Source organism: Pseudonaja textilis, chromosome 10 (assembly GCF_049901715.1).
Source record: "Pseudonaja textilis isolate UNSWEBS1 chromosome 10, rPseTex1.2, whole genome shotgun sequence".
NCBI lineage: Eukaryota > Metazoa > Chordata > Lepidosauria > Squamata > Elapidae > Pseudonaja > Pseudonaja textilis.
Window position 1 is genome coordinate 19,325,078 of NC_141999.1, and position 22,781 is coordinate 19,347,858.

The window sequence follows — 22,781 nt, forward strand, 5'->3', positions numbered from 1 at the left end:
CATCAAGAATATAAGATACAACACTTAGGGATAGTCATAGAATACTAATAAGCAATAAAATCATACTAGGAAATATAAGTTGTAAAGATACAAGCAACATGGATATAGCCACAAGTGGGAAGAGATAGGTGGTAGTAAGGATGAGAAGAATAGTAATACAATCTTAGTAGTTAATTTGGCAGTGTTGTGTAGGAATTAGTTGTTTAGCAGAGAAATGACTACATAATGATTCTTGCTTTTCCCCACCAAGGTTTTCTTCCATATCTCTAAATCCATCCATATGTGCAATATTCAGTGGCAGCCCAATGATTTTGGATCACGAAGCAGAAAATTCTTTAGAGTAAGAGTGCAAGAACATCAAATAAAAAAGCGATCCATTGCTCTTCCATGTCTCTAAACAAATTGTACTCTGAGGCAACTCCTGCTCAGCACTTGGACCAGCTCTGTAAAAGCTTCTGGTGGCAAAAAAAAACACTTTTTAAAATATTTCTTCCACCGAGAAGACAAAAGCCCCAAAATAAGAACAACAGCAGCAGCGGAAAGAAGAATTGCGCACTGTCAGGGAGTTGAGGAATCAAACGTACCCCTTAAACCAGAAACTCCAGAATAAGCCATATTCTCTTACTGTGGTCGGCCAAGCTAAGCCGCAAAATAAATGGTGCCAATAAAGCTCCAATTAGACCCTCTTTTTGATCTCAGTCAGAGGCCTTTGAAGTCAACTAGACTCTTAAAATCCCCACTGAGTGAAAAGCAGGATGGTCTCACCTCTTGGTGCAGGAGAGCAGCCTTTCTCCAGGACTCTGGAGAGCTTCTCTCCTCCTGTGGTTTCTTCTGTGCTATTGTGAGAACAGTGCAAGAAAAGGGTTTGGATGGAAATCTCTTTCCTCTTTCCGAAAGCAGAAGTGGCTATGGTTCTCACAAGTGAATTGCAACATCCTCCTTCAATGAATTTTAAAAATCGATGGGGTTCGATTGGGTGACATAGGAGACAGAGGTGATATTCAGAAGGTTCTGACCAGTTCTGGAGAACCAGTAGTGGAAGTTTTAAGTAGTTCGGAGAACCGGCAAACCCCACCTCTGGCTGGCCCCGCCCCCATCTCTTCTCTGCCTCCCATTGAGTCCCAGCTGATTGGTTGGGTCTTCTTTGGTTGCCCTGCACAGGAGAACGGAGCTGGAAAGCAGGTTAGCGGGGTGAGGAGCAGTGGTGGGATTCAATTTTTTTTTTTACTACCGGTTCTGTGGGCATGGCTTGGCGGGCATGGCAGGGGAAGGATACTGTAAAATCTCCATCAGAGGTGGGATTTGCCAGTTCTCTGAACTACTCAAAATTTCCACTACCAGTTCTCCAGAGCCGGGGTTTTTGCAGTAACCTTCCCCTGCCATGCCCACCAAGCCACGCCTACCAAGCCACCCCCACAGAACTGATAGTAAAAAAAAATTGAATCCCACCACTGATAGGAGATTATTCATGTTTGTGGGGAGTAAGAATGTACCCTCAATGCACATCAGATCAGATTATAATAGTGATTTGTTTTGGGAGTTCTTTGGAATCGGGTTTTATTGCAAATACTTATTATTGCAAATACTTCCAAAATAATCAGTGTGGAGAACAATGGCCAACCACATGCCACAACGGAGCCCCAAAATGTATGTTGATGAGTGACAAATTTGTTAGGGGAGTTTTGCCCCATTTTACAACTTTCCCAGCCACGTTTGTTAAGTGAGCCACTGCAGTTGTTAAATGAGTACCCTGGTTGTTAAGTGAATCTGATTTCCCCAGTGACTTGGCTTGTCTGGTGGTCGCAAAAGGGGCTCACGTGACTCACCAGGACACTGCAAAACTGTCCTAAATGGGAGTCGGTTGTCAAGCCTGCCCATGTAAATCACATGACCATGGGGATGCTGCAATGGTCATAATGTGAAAAATGGTCATAAGCCACTTTTTTTTCAGTGGCCTTGTAACTTGGAACGGGCATTAAGTGGATTGTTGTAAGTAGAGGACTACCTGTACGTATATCCATTAGACATGTAAGGTGATTTTGATTCAATAATGTGAATCAACAGAATACCCTATTATCACCAGGCTTGAGATTTTGGGCTTGGACAACCTTGAACTATGCCGCCTACAGTTGAACTTAAGTGTAGCACACAAAATTGTCTGCTACAATGTCCTACCCGTCAATGACTACTTCGGCTTCAACTGCCACAATACAAGAACACACAACAGATGCAAACTCAATGCAAACCATTCCAAAATCGATTGCAGAAAGTACGACTTCAGCAACAGAGTGGTCAATGCCTGGAACGCCCTACCTGACTCCGTTGTCACATCCTCAAACCCCCACTCCTTTAACCTCAAGCTATCCATTATTGACCTCACCCCATTCCTAAGAGGTCTGTAAGGGGCGTGCATAAGTGCACCATCGTGCCTCCCGTCCCTGTCCTATTGTCCCCATTTATTGGTACCTATTTCCTGTATTCTTAGTCATGTTTATACTTATACCTATTATTTTGTAAGTGATTGACAAAATAAAAATCAATCAATCAATCAATCTAGTTAGCTAACTATAGTTCCATCAAAAGCCCATGATTCTCGAGGAACAGGAAGCTCTTACAGGTTAATCTTGGTTGACTTACTACCTCAATGGAGCCCAAACTTTATGTTGATAAGTGAGACATTTGTTAAGTGAGTTTTGCAACTCTTCTTGCCACGGTTGTGACATGAATCACTGCAGCTGGACTCCCGGTTTGAGCTTCTTCGGCAACAGACCGAAACCTTGTTTCTGCGAGGCTTCGATGCGTGCTTGCCGCTGGAGCACCCCGAGCTGGCTGGTTTCAGGGGCTAAGCCACCCGGTAGAGGTGGTGAAGAAGGGGAAGACTGCCTGCAGGGTTGAGGAGAGCCACATCTCTCCTCCCCAGATGGCCATTACTCCCTTTCCCGAATGCGGTTGTAGCAGTGGTCAGAAATGGCCACCACAAAGAAGAACTCAACCAGAAAAGAATGTGCAGGAGGAAGATAAGAAGAGAAAGTTTTGGTTGACCGGGTCAAACAGCAAAAGCAACAAATAAGGTACCCTGGAATTGAAACTATTAAAAAAAAACAATAACATTGTTCCCTAAGAAGATTTTGAAGCTGCGAAGGAGAGAGAAAAGGGAAAGGATTTGGTTTTTTTTCTCCTCTTCCTATACTGACAGCTAAGAGACTTAAGCAAGAAATTGGAAAAAAATCCACTTTGACATTAATAGGCATTTAATGCTGAAAATAAAAAGTCAAAGGGATAATAAAGATTAAATTTGGACTGAGGGCACCTTAAGTCTTTGAGGAGTTCTCCTTCAAAGGAAACCTCATCTGGTAAGTGTTTTATGCTCAGGGAAGCATAAGGAAGCAACCCCAAATCCCAGTGCCTGAAGGAAAACATCTGGATCACACCTTTCCTCTAAAATCCTTTCTAAAATCCTGAAGCCAGAGGTGGTATTCAGCAGGTTCTGACCAGTTCTGGAGAACCAGTAGCAGAAATTTTGAGTAGTTTGGAGAACCAACAAATCCCATCTCTGACTGGCCATGCTAACCCCATCTCTTGTCTGAGTCCCATTGAGTCCCAGCTGATCGGTTGGGTCTTCTTTGGTTGCCCTGCACAGGAGAATGGAGCTGGAAAGCAGGTTAGTGGGGTGGGGAGGGAATGGGGATTTTGCAGTATCCTTGCCCTGCCACGCCCACCAAGCCACACCATGCCCACACCAAAAAAATTGAATCCCACCACTGCCTGAAGTGCCTTATTTTAGCTGTCACCTGGCTATAAGGAAGACCCAGTGTGAAATAAGGTGAACCAGTTCCTTAACTCAGTTTTTATTCACCTGGAAATGGCTGGATTTTTTCCATCATGGGAATGTCAAGGATTACTCTCTGAAAAGCATTTTTCATCATCACCGGTTTCGTCTAGAGAAGAACTAATATTTTAGAAAAGTTTCCTGCCAGAGCTGAGGATAATCTGGTGCCGGCTGTATAAGCTTGATCATATGCTCATTAAGTCATAGTCATGTTTTGAAGCAACAGGTTAAGAGTAGAAGATTGTCACTGAAACTGAAAGGTAATTTTGAAGTGGAATCAAAGCTCTAAGCTCTTGTTATCACATTGACTCCACACTCAATGTTGACTCTGCCCTCTTAGGGGACTGGAGGTCAAACCTTATAAAGAACGGTTGCTGGAATTGGGTATGTCTAGTTTAATGGAAAGAAGGTCTAGAGGTTACAGGATAGCAGTGTTCCAATATCTCAGCAGCTGCCACAAAGAAGACGGAGTCAAGCTAATCTCCAAAGCACCTGAAGGCAAGAAGCAATGGGCAGAAACTAATAAGGAGAGAAGCAACCTAGAATTAAGGAGAATGATGGAACAATTAATCAGTGGAACAACTTGCCTCCAGAAGTTGTGGATGTTCCAACACTGGAGGTTTCCAAGAAGAGATTGGACAACCATTGGCCTGAAATGATATGGCTACGGCATTTTCTGCGGTGAGTTGGTCATGAGAAATTGGTCATGGGGATTGGCCATGGGGAGTAGACCCATTCCAAAGCCAACGGAGGAGGCCTGTCTACTGAACCTTTGGTTAACAGCATGGTGGTGCAGCAGCCACAAATTTGTCAAATTTCAATCCTACGGGAATCTTAGGTCCTGGATTTTGGACCTGTTCTGTACATTGGGCCATTTGAGGTACCTTAGTTCCAAAATTGTTGCTCTGCGATGCACCATTTCACCCAGTGGAAATATATAGACAAAGAGACACAAATGTTTTAGTAGTATGTATGGATGTAGGTGTATGTCAATTATCTCAGTTTTGATCTGGTAGCCCTATCCTCGTTATACGTGGTGTTTCTTAGGAATGATCAATTAATTACGTATCAAGTCAGTGTCAGTTCTTAGCAACCGCATAGATAAACTTTCTGTCCTTAAGTAGCCCCATTGCCACTATGACCGAATCGATCCCCCTTGCTCCTGGTTATCCTCTTCTTCTCTTTCCTTCCTCCTTTCCCAGCACTGCAGCCTCCTACAGAGAGCTGGACCTTCTTATAATGGGTCTGAAATAGATAATCTGAGACTGATTACTTTGTGGCTTGAATGACAGGCTGATTTGTTTCATTATTTATTTCTTGGCTATCCATGGTTATCTTCAGGAGTCAGCGCTGAAGTCCAAAAAAACGTCAATCCGCTTTCTCTTCTGTTTCTTCCCAAGGACTTTATTTTCTTTGGATGGGTGAATATTCCACATCATCGTCGCTTAAGGCTGGAACGCCTTGACTTTTCGGCTTGAAATCTATGTCAGCATATTGCAATTCAAGTGGCTCTGATCTCCTTGGGGCTGGAGCAGTGGACCCCTGGGGTACTTTGGGCTTCCTTTCTTGAGCAGGTTTTGACTTATTGACCCAGGATAATCTTGGACCCTGAAAGAAAGGAACAATGTTTTGGGAAAAAGAAGGGAAAAACTCATTTTTTTTTCCTTGTTCTCACCTTATTTTCTAAGTGATTGTTGGACACAAACAACAAAGAAATAGGAGATAAATTTGCCCAGGAAATCAGGGGATTCGGGCAGTTCAAATGAGTATAAAGATTTATTGCAAGCTTAAGTTCACTGCAAGAATCTGGCTAAGGGACCATTAAGAGAAATGCACAGAAGTTATGGATAGAAAGGCGTTCAAGGTGAGCTAGGCTTTAGATCTCTTGCGGGCACGAAGGGACTCGTGACTTATGACACATTTGACTCCTCCCTCAGGTTGCAGCCTAGTCATCTCCTACACCTTACCTCATAAGCAACAGCTCAGTCCAGGCTGCAAAATGAGATTCAGAATGTTCAGCCTTAATGAACTCCTTGATGAATAGGGACAGAAAGTTTCCACTACCCCCTGCCTGATAAGGATGTTTAGGGGTGTTTGGTAGCTCAGGAAGGATACATAGCCATGCTCAGTGGTTCATGAGAGATGCTGAATGGATCAGGGTGGGTGTGCTAGAGTGCCACACACTGATCAAGAAGGATGCCAGGGGTGTGTGCAGGGGTATGCAGGAATGAATGGAAATGTCACACAGGTCCCGGGGGATGCAGGGGTGCACAAGAGGTGCTGTGCAATTGAGGAGGATGTGGCCAAGCATGAGAGGAACCCCTTCAGTTGGGAAGATTGTGTGAGGGTACACAAGTGGCTGGTGCAGCATAAGCTCAGAGGGGACGGGAAGGATGTGGGGAACACTAATCTCTGTGATACGTGATCTTCTCTACCGGCTTCCCCATTGACTTTCTGGGGAAGCCAGCAGGGAAGGTTGCAAATGATGAACACATGATCTCAGGGTGTTTGGCAACCCGTCATAAGTGCAAACAGGTTGCCAAGGATCCAGGATTGTGTTCATATGATCACAGGGGTGCTGGGACAAGCCATAATTCAGATAAATTCAGTTGTAACTATCATTCATTCAGCCATTCTGTAACTTCAAACGGTCACTGAACAAATAGCTGTAAGCCAAGGATTACCTGTATTCTTTATTCTCCCTTCCTGAGAGTGGCTTGATGGCAGCATATTTAAGATAGGAGCGGGGAAAATAACTGCACTCGACAGATTGACATATGGCACACAGAAGTGTCAATGCCTCAGTTTCCTCAAGATTGGGTTAATTTAGGCCCCGGGCAACATTTGGGATCTCAGTGGCATAAGAATCATGCCCCAAAGAGGTTGGAACTGAAAAGAAGTAGATTTTTTTTAAAAAATAGATGTCTTTTTCTTTTAATTAGCTCATTCCAAACCTAAAGGAATTTACACAAAACACTTTACATTTTTTAAAAATACCAGGAATCTATCTGATTTCAGAAAAGGCTTTATTTATTTTATTTATTTGGTTTGTCAATGGCTTACAAGATAATAGGTATAAGTAAAAATATAGTTATGAATACAAAATAAAAAAAATAAAAGAAACACTAGGACAGGGACAGTAGGCACATTGGTGCGCTTATACACGCCCCCTACAGACCTCTTAGGAAAGGGGTGAGGTCAATAGTAGACAGTCTAAGGCAGTGGTAGTCAACCTGGTCCCTACCGCCCACTAGTGGGCGTTCCAGCTTTCATGGTAGGCGGTAGGAGTTTTGTCCAGGGGTGGGATTCTACCGGTTCGCACCTATTCACTAGAACCGGTTGTTAATATTCTAAGCAGTTCGGAGAACTGGTTGTTAGAAGAAATTACTGGCCTAATCCTGTAAGGAAGGCAGGAAGGAAACATTCTGGTATTGCTTACAGAAACTGCCTCTTATTACATTCTTGGCAGGACTAGACTTCCTGTCTCAGGAACTTCTCTGGAGTTTTTCCCCCCTCCTTTGCTGGTACTTTGTTTGTGTGGAGTGACCATTCAAAGTTACAATGGCATGAAAAAAGTGACTTATGACCATTTTTCACACTTACGACTGTTGCAGCATCCCACAGTCATGAGAGGCCAGGCGAGGAGATGTGTGCCTTGATGTGAGTGATATTGAGTTGGCCATGCCCAGCCAATAACATGACTACCAAGCCATGCCCACCAACTAAGCCACGAGTTTAATGGTTTCTAAAAGATTAATGGACATAAGCTTGCTGGTCTCTGTTTTTAGTTATTTGGCATTCCTTTTCAATACATTGGCTTTTTTAATGTATCTTTTCACAAGGTGGTTGTTGTTGTTATTGTTTTTGCCAAAATAAGGGTTTCTTACCATCGGGAAAATATTGCTGTAGATATGGCTGGAATTCTTGGATTCCTCCTGAGGTTCTCTTCCAGAAGGGGTTCCTTCGACATGGCTAGCTTCAAGCAATGCTTTCTTCTTCTTAAAAACCCTGGCAGGAATTCAGTGGGACAACATAAGGTTATTATACATCCATGGAGTCACAGAATGGATGGGACCTAGGAAATAATTTAATTCAGGGTTTCCCAAAGTGATCCACACTACTTTAACTAATGGTTCTATAGGACTATCCAAGAAGTTATTGCTATATTTTTGTATAATTATTACATGATGAGGATGAGGAGATTTGGGGGCTAATGCGCAATTAGAAACTTCATCAAGGGGTTGATGAACTAAAGAGTTTAAGGACCCCTATCTAGCCCAACCTCTATTACTAGAGTAAATCCACTGCTACAGCAAAATTTATTCCAGAGTAAGAAACCACCAGCTTCTTCATTTTTCCTCCTAAAGCTGATTTCTTAATCCTTAACTTTTTGCTCGTGTCAATTCCCTAATCAGTTTACATCCATCATTTTTTCTGTCTCTGTCTCTTATTAATGATGCATTTCCTTCCCACAACAATGCAACACTCCATTTATTTGAAATCACAATTGTATTGAGCTATGGGCTTGTGTCTTTGCACACGCTATATAAACACTAAGGATTCAGACAGTGGGATGGATCCAGAGGTGGTATTCAGCCGGTTCTGACCAGTTTTGCAGAACCGGTAATGGAAATTTTAGTAGTTCGGAGAACCGGTAAATCCCACCACTCACTGGCCCCGCCCCCATCTATTCTCTGCCTCCCATTTAGTCTCAGCTAATTGGTTGTATTTTGTTCTCCTGCACAGGAAAACAGAGCTGGAAAACAGGTTAGTGGGGGGGGAGGGGGGAGGGAATAGGGATTTTGCAGTATCCTTCCCCTGCCAGGCCTACCAAGCCATGCCCACCCAGCCACACCCGCAGAACCGGTAGTAAGAAAATTTGAATCCCACCACTGGGTGAATCATACTTTGGCTCTTCGCAAATATAACAATGACAGGTGGGTAGTTTGGGTTGAACTTCTGGAGTCAAGCAGAATGTTTTCTGCACTATTATATTCTACTTGGGAGTAACATAGTGATAGTAACAAAAGAGAAACAATTTGTGTTCAAACAAATTGCTGCACCTTTATCCTGTATTCCTCTAACACTAGAGAAGCTGCTGCGTACTTTGAGATGGATCCAAATTTTAGTCCTGTCTAAAGTAGACCTATTAAAATTAGTGTCATTTATTTTACTGACTCTACACTATTTCATGCTTGAAAAATTGTGGACAATTTAATGTGGCTTATTAAAGCAGCTGTGTGACAAAGCCTGAAAAAGTGGCTGCTTTAAAGAGATGCTGTACCAATTCTGCTGCATGTACTGAAGCACCTCATTTGAAACATTGTTAAGCATACAATCATCATCTCCTTTTAATGACCCCATAATCCCTTGTGGGGTGGAATCTGGGCAACTGAATGGAGCTGAGTGTTTACTGGCCGGATGCCCTTCCTGTCACCAATGAGGAGTTTTGTTCAGCAGATATATTCTCATTCTGCCCAGAGAGAGAAATATCTGATCCTACCTAGGATCGAACTCACAGCCTCCTGATCGTGATGTGAGAGGTTCACCTCTAGGCCACCACACCATTCATTTTCAAGCAAACAATAAACACACATATATATTGCCACACATTCTCTATCTTCCCTACTTCCATTTCCCTGTCATTTTTTGCAGTCATATATCCCATAAAGAATGATAATTATAATTAGTATGTTGGCCCAATTCTTCATTGGTGTTGATGACAGAACAATTAACAAATTGTTCAGCATTGCAACTACTGAAATCTATCAGATCTGGAACATAACAATTGTCAACATTTAATGAAGCTTCTGAATTTCACCATCTACGTATTGAAACCCTAGAACGTGGAAAGGTAGGGCCTGGGCAGGATCTGTAAAATCTGCAAATGGCTGGCTGTAATTCACGTATAGTGAGACTGATAGATTTACGCTAGTTATTGTTCAGAGTGTGATCTTATCAATCCTGCCAAAACATAAAGTCCTGGACAGAAACTCACCTGATCAGGAATAAACACAACATGAGGATTCCAGCTCCCAGAAAAATTCCACATATTCCAGCAATGAACAGAGATCTTTCTGTAACAAGAAACCAAAACTGTTGAAGAAAATCAATTCTGGGGAATTAGGAAACCTGATTCTTCTGGTAACAAGTTGGTAAGAGATTTTAGGACGTTAGGAAGTCTAGTTCCATAAGTGGTATTCAGCAGGTTCTGACCAGTTCTGGAGAACCGGTAGCAGAAATTTTGTGTAGTTCGGAGAACTGGCAAACATCTGACTGGCCCCGCCAACCCCATCTATTCTCTTCCTCCCAAGTCCCAGCTGATTGGCTGGGTCTCCTTTGGTTGCACTGCACAGGAGAATGGAGCTGGAAAGCAGGTTAGTGGGGTGGGGAGGGAAGGGGGATTTTGCAGTATATCCTTCCCCTGCCACGCCCACCAAGCCACACCACGCCCACCAAGCCACGCCCACAGAAATGGTAGTAAAAAAATTTGAATCCCACTACTGCCTTGAAGGAAACGGATAAGAATCATTATATCAGTGGGTAGTCCTTGTTTTAGAACCATCCATTCAGGGACCTTTCCAAGTGACACTGGCACTGAAAAAAAAGGTGACTTACAAGTGATCCTTACAACCACCATGGCTTCCCCCACAACCACAGAATCAAAATTGGGGCACTTGGCAACTGTCCTGTGTTTAGGACAACTGCAACATATCAATGTCATGTGTTTGCCATACGTGATCTTCCCAGCTGGCTTCTGATAAGCAAAATCAAAATGGGAAGAGGGAGCCAGTTTGGCTTAACGACTATGTGATTCACTTAATGACCACAGTGATTTGCTTAACAACCGTTGCCCCCACCCCAAAAAAAAGCTCGTGAAATTGGCCGTGACTCACCTATGTATGCATAGCAATGGAAATTGTGGTCCCAATTGTTAATTGTAAGTCGAGGGTTATCTGTAACTAAAACCTGCAAGCCTGCAACTACCTCTCCCCTCGTTACATTTACTCTCCCCAAAACCAGAGTCTTTTCTGAGATGTTTTCTCCTTTTCTTCACCCTTCTTCGGGAGTCATAATTCATTTATGAGACCATTAGCAGTAGCAATAGCAATTAGATTCGTATATTGCTCCATAGTGTTTTGTAGCACTCTCTGAGCAATTTACAATGTCAGCCTATGGCCCCCAACAATCTAGCTCCTCATTTTACCGACCTCAGAAGGATGGAAGGCTGAGTCAACCTCGAGCCCATCAGGATCGAACTGCGGGCTATGGGCAGAGTTAGCCTACAATACTGCATTTTCACCACTGTACCACCAGGGTTCTTATTGTCTAGGCTATGGGTTTTTCCTTCTACTTTTCAAGGTAATTCCCACATATCCTTACACCAGTGGTGGTATTCTACTCTTTCGGCTCGGTTCTGCCGAGCCAGTAGCAGCGATGAGCAGCAGAGACCATTCTGGTTCTCTCCAACACTCTGCTGTTGGGACCACCCGCCCACCCGGGCTCCGATACTCACCTCTTATGTCCTGCTTTTGAAGCACAGCTGCTTTGCGCGGCACGGTAATTGCCACGCGGCAGCTGCTGAAGCGTCAGGGAGAGTGACTCAAAATGCCTCCACGCCTGCGCCAAGTGTGCGCCCACCAAGCCACGCCTACTGAACCAGTGGTAAACATATTTGAAACACACCACTGCCTTACACGTACCTAGTGGAGTTCCTTACCTATGGAAGACTCTGGAGTTGGGTGTTGCTTGGCATCCAAAAGGAATTGTATGCTTTGGATTCCATAAGAATTGTTCCCCATGCAGATAATATTATGAGCTCTATCCAGGCTGCCCGTCCACTTTAAGGTACTGGTGACCTCATTCTCCTGGACTAGTGCTTGGACTGTCAGGTTTTCTCTCTTCCTTCTCTCCTCAGTTATCCTTTCCCCATCCACCTCCCACTCGATCTGGGGAGCGGGTTTAGCATGCAAGGTACAAACACACAGGAAACCATTCTCATGATAAGAGCAGGTTGTATTTTTCTGGGGGCTTCTGCTGAGCTTTGGGGCATCTGGAAAAGAGCAAAAGAGCCATGGAGTCAATGGTGGGATGCTCGCGGTGTAACAACCAGTTCACTAATTGTGCGCTTCACGCGTGTGCGTGCACATGGGCAGCATACAAAACTATTTCCCTTCAATGTTACTTTGAGGAAGTAACACAGCTGAAGTGTGGTAATCCCTTCTGCCACGCAGATCAGATGAGCAGATATAATAGGTGAGTACGGCAAAGGGGCGGGCAGGCAAGCCCACACGATCGCCGGAGCGAACCGATTCGGAGCCCGCCAATCATCGGAGCTAGGGGTTGGTTCACCCAAACTGGTCCAACCCGACAGAATCCCACCCCTGCATGTAGTTCCAACATTAGGACTTTGGGGCAGATGTGCAACACTTTAGCATCTCTGCATGAAAAGGAAAACGGTGACATGGTTTTTCCAAACGTAGGACTGTCATAGTGACAAAAGTATTACTGATAATAAGTCTCACTATCCTATAACAGGCCTTCAACCCTCATTTGACCTCCCTCATAATGAACATCCTACTTGGCTTGTCGTAACAAGGAATCTCTCTTCAATTCTCTCTCTCTCTTCAGCCCAACTGAACCTTGGCTCGTTTTCTACCAAGGATGAGGAATGTCCTCTAGCTCAAGCAGTCAACAGCATTAATAGCTTCCCTCTAGATTAGAAGGAAGTGTCTTCTAGAGGATTATGGTTCACTCACATGTTACAAATAGCTGGAAGGTCCTCTGAATACTGCCAAACATGTTTGTAGCTTTGCACACATAGGCACCTTCATCTGCAATTGTCAGATTGGTCAGTCTCAATTGGTTATCTAGAGGCTTCTGCAAGGGGCTGTCCCCTTTCACCCAACTAGTTGCAGCTGGAGGATTGCTATCTGCTTTGCAGAACACCTCCAATGAGTCACCTTCTTGGGCTGTCAACTCAGAGTCACCGGCCAGCTCCTTGGAACAACCTGGAACCAGAGCAAAGCATCCATCATTCCCATGAAAGAGCCTTGGTCAAGCAAGCCAGTGGCTCAGAAAAGAGAGAAATCCTGCTCATAGTTGCATCCTTAAGTACCTTGAGTGAGTATGGAGCCTCTCCTGTGAGTTTGGGAGATGTTGAAAACCGGCATCTTTGGATGATCTGGGGGGGTGGGGGAAAAACATATCAAACTTCATAAGAGAAAAGCTTTTGTGGAGAAGAAGGGCAAGGTCTCTGGCCTGTAAGACAGAGCATCTTAAAAATTGCTTCAGAGCAGTGGTGGGATTCAACATTTTTTATTACCAGTTAAGTGGGTGTGACATGGTGGGCGTGGTCCCCATTCCCTCCCCACCCCACTGACCTGCTTTCCAGCTCCATTCTGCTGTGCAGGGCAACCAAAGAAGACCCAGCTAATCAGCTGGGACTCGATGAGAGGCAGAGAATAGATGGGGTTGGCAGGGCCAGTCAGAGGTGGTATTGGCCGATTCTCTGAACTACCCAAAATGTCTGCTATCGGTTCTCCAGAACTGGTCAGAACCTGCTGAATACCACCTCTGCTTCAGAGCTTATGGTCAGTAAATGACAAGTGTGATGAACAAAGGATCTCACTTTCTCTCACCAAAGAGTGAAGAGCCAAAATTTCATGGCTTTTCTAAAGAACTCCAGAATGAGGAGTCGGGAGTTTCAAAATAAAGGATCCAAGCTGTGTGAATTCTGTATTCTTCTTCACAGGAGTCTAGAAGAATTGGCCATGGCCACTTGGTTGCAGACACTTCAGCAGGATGGCAGGGCCATGGTGAGTCAGCTGGGATTGGGGGGGGGGGGCAGTGAAGTGGCCACAACAATGTGGCCGTGGCCACTTGTCCCGTTCCATCCACCCAGCGCCCTGACCATAAAATAGCCATTTCTGGGTTACTGACTATATTTCCTGCATCCTTCATTGTACGCATTTCCTGAATGGGATACCATGTATTCCTTTCATATCGTTATTTGCATCGTTGTTTGCAGGAGGGAAGTGAGGAAAGAGAACGAAGTAGAATAATTTCTAATTTAAACTTCTTTTTGGCATTCTGAGAATCTAGATTTCTTTTTTCCCCTCTTTTTTTAGGAGTAAAAAAGGGGGCAACTCATAGAGGAAACAAGCCTGTATCAGATTTTGTATTCTAACAGCAATTCTAGAAATGCATCTGCACAACCCATAGCATTTCAATACAAATTATAATGAGGAAGAAATTCTTATCTGTTTTTTTTTTGTGAGGGAATAATCTTCATTTTTCCCTTGAGGCAGCCTTTTATAATCTTTTATCTCTTCCCCACCCACACAATCCTTTGGGTTATAATTTCCATCGTCCCCAGCCTTCAAGAAGGAATAGAATAGATCGGTATAGATGTCTTTCCAAAGCAAAGCTGAAAGAAAAGGGTTTGAAGCAGCAGATCAAAGAAAAAAGTATTGTGTGAATAGGTCCAGCTTTCCTTGCTCAACTTTTATTTTAGGAAATAAGACACCACACCCGTCTTCCTTTCCTCATTTTAGACAGTCGTAACTTCCCCTCAAAAGTGCGTAGCCTGTTCTTTTGTGGTAAAAGGGAGACGCAACTGGAATGTTTTTAAGAAAGGAAAAGTAGAGTTTTAGCACCGAGCTTGGGACCCCGCTTTCTCTGGCAACCACTCAGGCCACCACAGGTGCTCCTGACCTGAGTGATGTTGAGATGGCCATGCCCACCCCGGACTCCCGAGGTCAAACACAACCCTGATGCGGCCCTCAATGAAATCGAGTTTGACACCCTGACCTAGATGAACTCATATCCACACACATTTGTGGAGACCTCCATTAACGGAAGATTCACCTGGGTAAGGATGTATGAAATGGGAATGTTTCAGAAGTGGTATTCAGCAGGTTCTGACCAGTTCTGGAGAACCGGTAGCGGAAATTTTGAGTAGTTCGGAGAACCGGCAATACCGCCTCTGACTGGCCCCGCCCCCATCTCTTCTCTGCCTCCCATTGAATCCCAGCTGAACACCTGGGTCATGCACAGGAGAACGGAGCTGGGAAGCAGGTGAGTGAAGGGGGGAAGGAATGGAGATTTTGCAATATCCTTCCCCTGCCACGCCTAGCCAGTCACGCCCACTAAACCACACCCACAGAACCAGTAGTAAAAAAGAAACTTGAATCCCACCACTGGAATGTTTGCTGGATCACTGTAAATCAAACTATAGTGGATGAGTATTTTCAGCTACACAACCCAACAACAAGTAAATCTTACACTGGACAATCACTTCAACCATCGTCTTGAGTGATCCGTACTGATTATTTGCCACGCATTGATATTTTCCAGCATCCTCTGGTCTAATTTGATGCAGCTGAAGGTGACCTGTGGGTTCACCAATTTTCTGGTCCTCCTTCATCCAGGATAGATTGGGAGATGGTCTACCATCAGCAGTGCAGGTCAGGATGATACTGTTTCCTTCCTTGACTATTACATGGTTGACTTCCTCTTTCCTTTCTGGTAAGCCTGCAAGCATTTAGGAGCACTGGTTAAGGAACTACCCAAAACTGAAAATTGGAAGCCACCTCCCCAGATTTGGCCTAATTTCAAAAAACCAAGATAGCTGAATATTTGGTTGTTTGGTTTCACTCATGAAATATATAATGCAATGACCTTGTAAAAGGGGGAGAAGAGATGCTGCTTATGGAACAATCAGATAAAAGGGGAGAACATGTCAAGCTTGCAAAAACATTTGGGAACAGAGCAGAGAATCAACCCCCTGTACGGTGCTTGAAAGGCTCCATGATTTGAAATCTCACCGGGTTGTGTCAAGTCTGGGATGCCCACTGTGATACTGACTTTCTGGGGCAGTTCTGAAACACAAGAAGGGGAAAAGTGAAAGTTCCAAGAAGGTACATAGGGTCATCAAGCTCAAGGAAGACAGAGTCGGTTGAAAAGCTAGAAAAAGAAAGAGTCAACAGAAATATGCATTTTCTTCTCTGGGCAATGCTTTGGGAGAGGTTTTTGCCATTTCTACCATCATAATGTTTTGTCAATTTGCTAATCTAAACCCTGGGATTATTATTTTTTTTACTGGTCTCCCAACCCAGTGCCAAACACCTTCAACCCTTAGCTGTCTGAAATCAGTTAAGGTTCAGCTAGAGGAGACATGGGATGGGGGCTGTAATCCAGAATATCTGGAAGGTACCAGATAACACATCTCTCCTTTAAAGGAGTCTCCAACCCTGGCAACTTTAAGATCTGTGGACTTCAACTCCCAGAATTCCCCAGCCAAATGGCTGGGGACTTCTGGGAGTTGAAGTCCACAGGTCTTAAAGTTGCCAGGGTTGAGATCCCTTCTTTAAAAGCACCAAAAGAGGCCTCAACAACAGGTTATGGTTTGGTTCTTAATGTTGGCAGGAATATAATCTAATTTATTTCCTCTGCTGAGTCAACATTGGAAGATGAACATTGGAAGATGAAATGAGAGGAAGCCATTCTTTGCTCATCAATGTAGTTGCAGGCCTCAAAGGAATGGAGGGGTGGAAGAAGGAAGTCAAAAAAAGGCAAAATGGCGGGTACTGGAGGTGACTGATGGCTCAGCTTTTTATAACATGCAATGCACTTTAAAATGAGGTGAGGCTTCAATTATGCAGTCACAGTGGCTATCTTGGGTTTTTTCACCCATACCTCCAAATAGCTATTTCCTCGATCTTTTCTGATCTCTTCACTGTATAAAAAAGTAGAAAACTACTTACCTATCACATGAACATAAGGTGAAGTATGCCCACTTTCTTGGATAAAAGAAAATTTTAAGTCCCATTTCCCCTCAATTCTCAAGTAGTATTGCCCTTCATCTTCTATGCGAGCATTCCTGATGACCAGCGAGCAACTTCCTTTCATTGGATCTCCAGATAAATAGAAGCGATCCTTGGCCAAACGTTCGACTCTCTGGTTTTGGTCATTGGTAGCTACAGGCAAGCAGTTTTGATGAAATGGTGGAGAACAGGGATAATGTTGTGGCGAATGCTTAATCCAATAAGCCAATACTTTATCATTCCATGCCAGGTCTCTCTGGTTATAAGTGAACTGGCATGGAATATAAACAGTGAAACCACGCTGCACAGAGACAGAAGGTGACATGGTAATAGTATACGTCTGCCCTGCTTGACTTCTGATTCCTGATCCAAGAAAAACAAAACAAAATTAGTTTGGATACAGACAAAACCTAAATGAAAACATGGGGGGGAGGGGAACTTTAATGTTTCTTGCAGAACCAGCTCATAAAATGGAGAACATCACAAGTTGTCAAACCACCTAAAAGATGAGGCCATGTATCCAGTGGTGGGATTCAAAAAATTTTACTACCAGTTCTGTGGGCGTGGCATGGTGGGCATGGTGGGCATGGCAGGGGAAGGATTCTGTAAAAACCTTTATTCCCTCCCCACTCCTAAGGGAAGGTTACCACAAAATCCCATTCCCTCCCCACCCCACTAACCTGCTTTCCAGCTCCATTCTCCTATGCAGGGGAACCAAAGAAGACCCAGCCGATCAGCTGGGTCTCGATGGGAGATGGAGAATAGATGGGGGCAGGGGCAGTCAAGAGGTGGGATTTGCCGAGTCTCCAAACTATTCAAAACTTTCCCTACCGGTTCTCCAGAACTGGTCAGAACCTGCTGAATATACCACCTCTGGATGCATCCACTGTGCACCCTCTCCACCATAATAGTAGGCTCAAAAGATTGAAAGAGAAGGTGTCATTCAGCAATTTAGGGTTCTCTATGTTGTGGCATTATCTGGCTATATTGGTGAACAATATATTGGTGAATGTGCTAAGCCATTGTGTAGTTTTGGTGGTTTGGGAATTGTAGGTAACAAAAACGCAGCAATTGTCTATTATTAATCCAGGTTTAGTTTTTGCCATGTTATGCCCGATACAGCCCACATATCCAAGACAATAATAGCAATAGCTCTTATACTTCTATACCGTTTCACAATGCTTTACAGCCCTCTCTAAGCAGTTTACAGGACAGGCAGAATAGTCAGCATATTGCCCACAACAATCTGGGTCCTCATTTTACCGACCTCAGAAGGATGGAAGGCTGAGTTCAGCCAGTCAGAATCAAACTCCTGACTGTGGGCAGAGTCAGTCTGCAACATTGCATTCTAACCACTGTGCCACCATGCAGTATAAATAATAGATATAACTCCACGATGAAATGATTCCCTGTGGTTTAAGAAAATGCAAGGAAAAAATAATAATTGGACAATTAAAAGTCAAAATTTATAATTCACTCATAAAAAGTGAATTTTGCCAAATGGTTAAACCAACTCAGTTGGAAAGGACAGACTGAATCAAGAGATGTGTAAAGACCGCAGCCAAAATGCAACCAACGTCCTGTTATTGGAAATTTATCTAAGAATTTTCTGGATCTCTCAATACTTTTATTTATAAACCATCTCCTGATCTCCCTCTCTGGGAATAACCAATACAATGTTCCATATCCATGCCCTGGTTACAGTTGAGGTTCTGTCTGCAATATTGCTAGTTTCTCATTCTACCTTATAGCCTTTGTATTCTCTGGAGGTCTCTCACCCAAGTCCTATCCATAGCCGACCTTTCTTAGCTTCTCAAAATAAGCTCCTGATAAACTTACACATTTGTAAATAAACCAAATTTCATAGAAATATCACAAGTCTCCAGTATGAGAAAAGAGTGGAGGCCACTGCTCCAAAGGAAACTGAAATCAAAGTACAGCAACCTTCTGTCCACCAGATATGCTGAACACTGTCACTCCCAATGTCAACTGGGCAATGATAGTAGATTCCACATTTTTTTTCTTATTTTACTACAATGCACCTACCTTTGCAGAGAATGGCCAAGATTGCTGCCAAGGAAAGAAACAGTTTCTTTTTCTTACAAGGAAGGAGCCTTATCGAACAAGTGCTGTCATTTTCTGGCATCTTGTTTTATCTTGATATTGATTTGGAAGGATGAGCTCTGTAGTAGGAAGAGAAGCAGTGTGATCTGGTGTGCTTACCAAAAGGGAAAAAAAAATGTTTGCAACTGTCACAGAGATTGCAACTGTCCATCCAAAGTGTTGGAGTGGAAGGTAGAAATTGTTCAATTATCTTAAGCAGACCACCTCCTAACCAGAATGGATTCACCATGCAGGCAGTGGTGGGTTTCAAATAATTTTACCACCAATTTGCCAAAAATGTGAGTGCGAGGCACGGAGATTAGCTGGGCCACATGGCAAAGGTAAGATATATAGGGTGGGGTGGGACAGAGCAGAGTGAGGTGGACGAGGCTAGCTGGTGGCACGATTTGCTGGTTCTCTGAACTCCGCAGAATCATTACTACCAGTTCAGTAGAACCAGTCCAAACCAGCTGAATACCACCTCTGCATGCAGGGTTACATTAACAGAATTCACCTGAAATATTTTGGCAGTAGGATGGATGAGTTAAGAAGTGGCTCTCTGTCTGATTTCCATCTGAACAATCCCAATAGTTACAATTATTAACCTTGATCATGATTATTATTTGACATTTTTGTCTTTTGACAACAGCCAAGCATGTTCTGCATGATATTTTGGCATGCCTGGATATAAATCTCTGGTCTAGAAAAGAAGTGATATATCCTTTTCTTCTTTTAACTTAAGAAAAGATCTTACTGTAATTTAGTCAGTTAGAAAAGGAGAACACATTTTTATGGGAATTGAAATTACTATTAATTACTTTGAAGTGTTAGCTTAGGGTCAAGGGGAAAAAATTTTCTGAGGTAAAGTAAATAGACAGTGCAGCTTCTGTTTGGTTTCCCATTTCCTCTTAGCCAGATTCTAATACTCTTTAAAACAACGGCCCCAAAGAGGAAGTATAGAGTTGGCTTGATTCAGTTGGTTTGCTTCATCAAAACAAATTCTCAAGTTACTTCCTGAATTAGTTATATACTGCTGCACTGAAAATATCTCTGGCTGTTTTTTCAAGAATCTCTTCCAATTTTATGAAGAAAAAAAAAGAACTACTTTTCCATGTTTTCCATATTCTATGTTTGCTCAAAGGAGTATGTTTGGGTGAACTTCTACTATGTAAGGTACACCATCTTCCACTGACGTTGAGGTGGCTGAAAGGTATATGAGTATCTAGTTTGTCATTGTACAGTCTTTTTTTCCAGGGAATGTCTAATGGTACACTTAGAACTGGAGAGAGATTCATATTCTTAAATAAACGCAAAGGTTCCCCTCACACATATGTGTTAGTTGTTTCCAGCTCTAGGGGGCCGGTGCTCATCTCCATTACAAAGCCAAAGAGCCAGCACTGTCCAAAGACGTCTCCGTGGTCATGTGGTCAGCATGACTAAACACCGAAGGCACACGGAACGCTGTTCCCTTCCCACCAAAGTGGTCCCTATTTTTCTATTTTTACATGCAGAAGCTGGGACAAGTAATGGGAGTTCACCCCACTATGCGGCGCTAGGGATTCAAACTGCTGAACTGCTGACCTTTCTAATCAACAAGCTCAGCATCTTAGGCACTGAGCCACCACATCGCTTTTCACGTTCTTAGTAGCTGAATTTCCTGTGTAGTAGGTTAGGAGAACTTACTTGTTCATACAGCAGCCATGAGGAATAGATTAAGAACCTGGGAAATGTTGAGTATTAAAAAGGAAAACAATCCAATTGCTGGGACTTCCGTAACTTTATCCTATCCTCTTCTAATAGCCTCTTGGTAAGGAAACTATGAAAGCATCTTCCTTTGAAGGGCAGGGAGCCTTCAAGAACTTCAGTTCTGATCTCTCTTGACCTCCCTGCTAAATCTGAGACAGAGATCAATCAACCAATCAGAATAGAGTTGGAAGGGACCTTGGAGGTCTTCTAGTCCAACCCCCTGCTCAAGCAGGAGACCCTATACTATTTCCGATAGGTGGCTGTTCCAGTCTCGTCTTAAAAACCTCTCCAGAGATGAAATTGGTTGTCCAATGTACGATCTGAAGCTTCATGACAATCTACTGTGCATCAGAGAATTCCCAAAGTCATTAAAGAACAGAATCTTTGAACTTTCAATAAGTCATTGTAGAAAAACTAGGAAGCCATTAAGAAAGAATTCTAGAACGGCTAGGTATCAAAAAAAAGTCCTATCGGTATATTAGTGGGGGTATAGTAATCATATTTCTATGCCTCTTTCTCCACCTTGAGCTGTGTAGTAGCTTGAACAGACTCCCTTTTGGGTGTAAAATCTAATTACCTTCTGTCCTTCATGTTAGCAATGGATTATGTTGATGGTTGGTTGCTTCCCTCTTAATGTAGGAGAACTAACTTTGACATGTCCAAAAGGAAGAAGAAATTCTTCCTGTGGATTTCTTGTGCCCTTATCTCAGTTACAAGGTGACAGAGACCTGTGTGAATATTGTTTCATTTTGTAGCTAGGCTTCAGACTGAACCATGCACTTTGGTTCAGTCCCCAAGGAAGAACTCACAAAGGAATTTCTCCGTGGACCATTTTCAGATTAGGAAGCCAAAATAGCCAGAAAACGTCCGTAGTGAAGACACAGATAATAGAATGCGGCAATATTTGCATGCTCTTTAGCTTTAAAACAGTAAAACACCAGAAAAAATAACTCATTGAAGACAAAACAAAACATTGAAAGCATCCTTTGATCAATATAGAAGAATCAAAGACTCTTTGCATGGTGAAGGAAAACATTAGAGGAATGAGAATAAAATAGAATAAGAATAAGAATAAGAATAAGAATAGAATAGAATAGAATAGAATAAGAATAGAGTAGAATAAGAATAAGAATAGAACAGAATTTGCCTTTGGTGCATATGCTCTCAGTGTACATAAAGAAAAAATAAAAATACATTTATCAAGAATCATGATACAACATTTAGTGATAGTCATAGGATACTAAATAAGCAATCTAATCATACCAGAAAACAAATAAAACAATATAAATTGAAAAGATACAAGAAACACGGTTATAATCATAAGTGGGAAGAGATGGGTATTAGGAAGGATGAGAAAAATAATAGTAATGCAGACTTAGTAAATAATTTGACAATGTTGAGGGAATTATTTGTTTAGCAGAGTGATGGCATTCAGGAAAAAACTCCCCTTGTGTCTAGTTGTTCTGGTGTGCAGTGCCCAATAGCGTCATTTTGAGGGTAGAAGTTGAAACAATTTATGTCCAGGATGTGAGGGGTCTAGATATTTTCACAGCCCCTTTTTTGACAATTGCCACAACCATATTATTTTAATGCATGACCCTATGGTTCAGCAATCCCGACTTCTAGTTCAAAGTGGAGTTAACGTCCAAATTTAGTTCTGGTTTACTAAAAGAAAGCTTCAGAAACCCAGTTTTGAGAGACAGTTTGGTGTAGTGGTTTAAGGCATCAGGCCAGAAACTGAACAACTGTCAGTTCTTCTAGATCTGCCTTAACCACAAAGGCAAGTAACTTTCTCTCCATTCTGGAAAAAAGGAAAGGACAAACCACTTCTGAAAAATCTTGTCAAGAAAACTACAGGGGCTAGTGCAAGCAGTCACCAGGAGACAACAGTGACTCAAAAGCTTCCACATGTGTGTGTGCGCGCACGCACACACACACACACACACACACACACACACACACAAACTTTATATAACATCATTATCAGGATTTATGTTCTGAATTATTTTGAGTCAGAAGTTATCGGCATTCGAATGAAAATACATCATGACATCCCTCAGAAAAAGTTACTTAAACTCACAACAAGACTATACCTTGGTTTTTCGTTCCAGATTCTTTCCTTTCTCCGGTGAGATTTTTTTTCTCCCTTATTATGGCTAATTAATCTACTTTCTCTTCCCACCACGACCAGCAGTTACTGAGTCTGCTGTGAGACAAAGACCATAGAGCCGAACTTGTGGGAGACACCAAAGAGATGGTGGCGTGCAGAAAAAGGA

At 42.9% G+C, this 22,781-nt stretch overlaps 1 protein-coding gene across 1 annotated transcript in view; it reads right to left on the bottom strand.

The window, feature by feature from the left end:
• LOC113448224 (sialic acid-binding Ig-like lectin 11) overlaps positions 1-22,781 on the bottom strand; it is a 47,961-nt gene extending 25,180 nt beyond the window's left edge. Inside the window, exons 1-11 of the mRNA XM_087939438.1 lie at positions 22,599-22,781; positions 18,703-18,839; positions 16,597-17,019; positions 15,658-15,711; positions 15,116-15,364; positions 12,948-13,013; positions 12,589-12,840; positions 11,550-11,882; positions 9,828-9,906; positions 7,717-7,837; positions 5,236-5,437 (exon numbers count right to left, since the gene is read on the bottom strand). Of these exons, the coding sequence (XP_087795564.1) occupies positions 5,236-5,437; positions 7,717-7,837; positions 9,828-9,906; positions 11,550-11,882; positions 12,589-12,840; positions 12,948-13,013; positions 15,116-15,364; positions 15,658-15,711; positions 16,597-17,019; positions 18,703-18,802 (1,879 nt within the window). The 5' untranslated portion in view covers positions 18,803-18,839; positions 22,599-22,781. The remainder of the gene's footprint in view (positions 1-5,235; positions 5,438-7,716; positions 7,838-9,827; positions 9,907-11,549; positions 11,883-12,588; positions 12,841-12,947; positions 13,014-15,115; positions 15,365-15,657; positions 15,712-16,596; positions 17,020-18,702; positions 18,840-22,598) is intronic.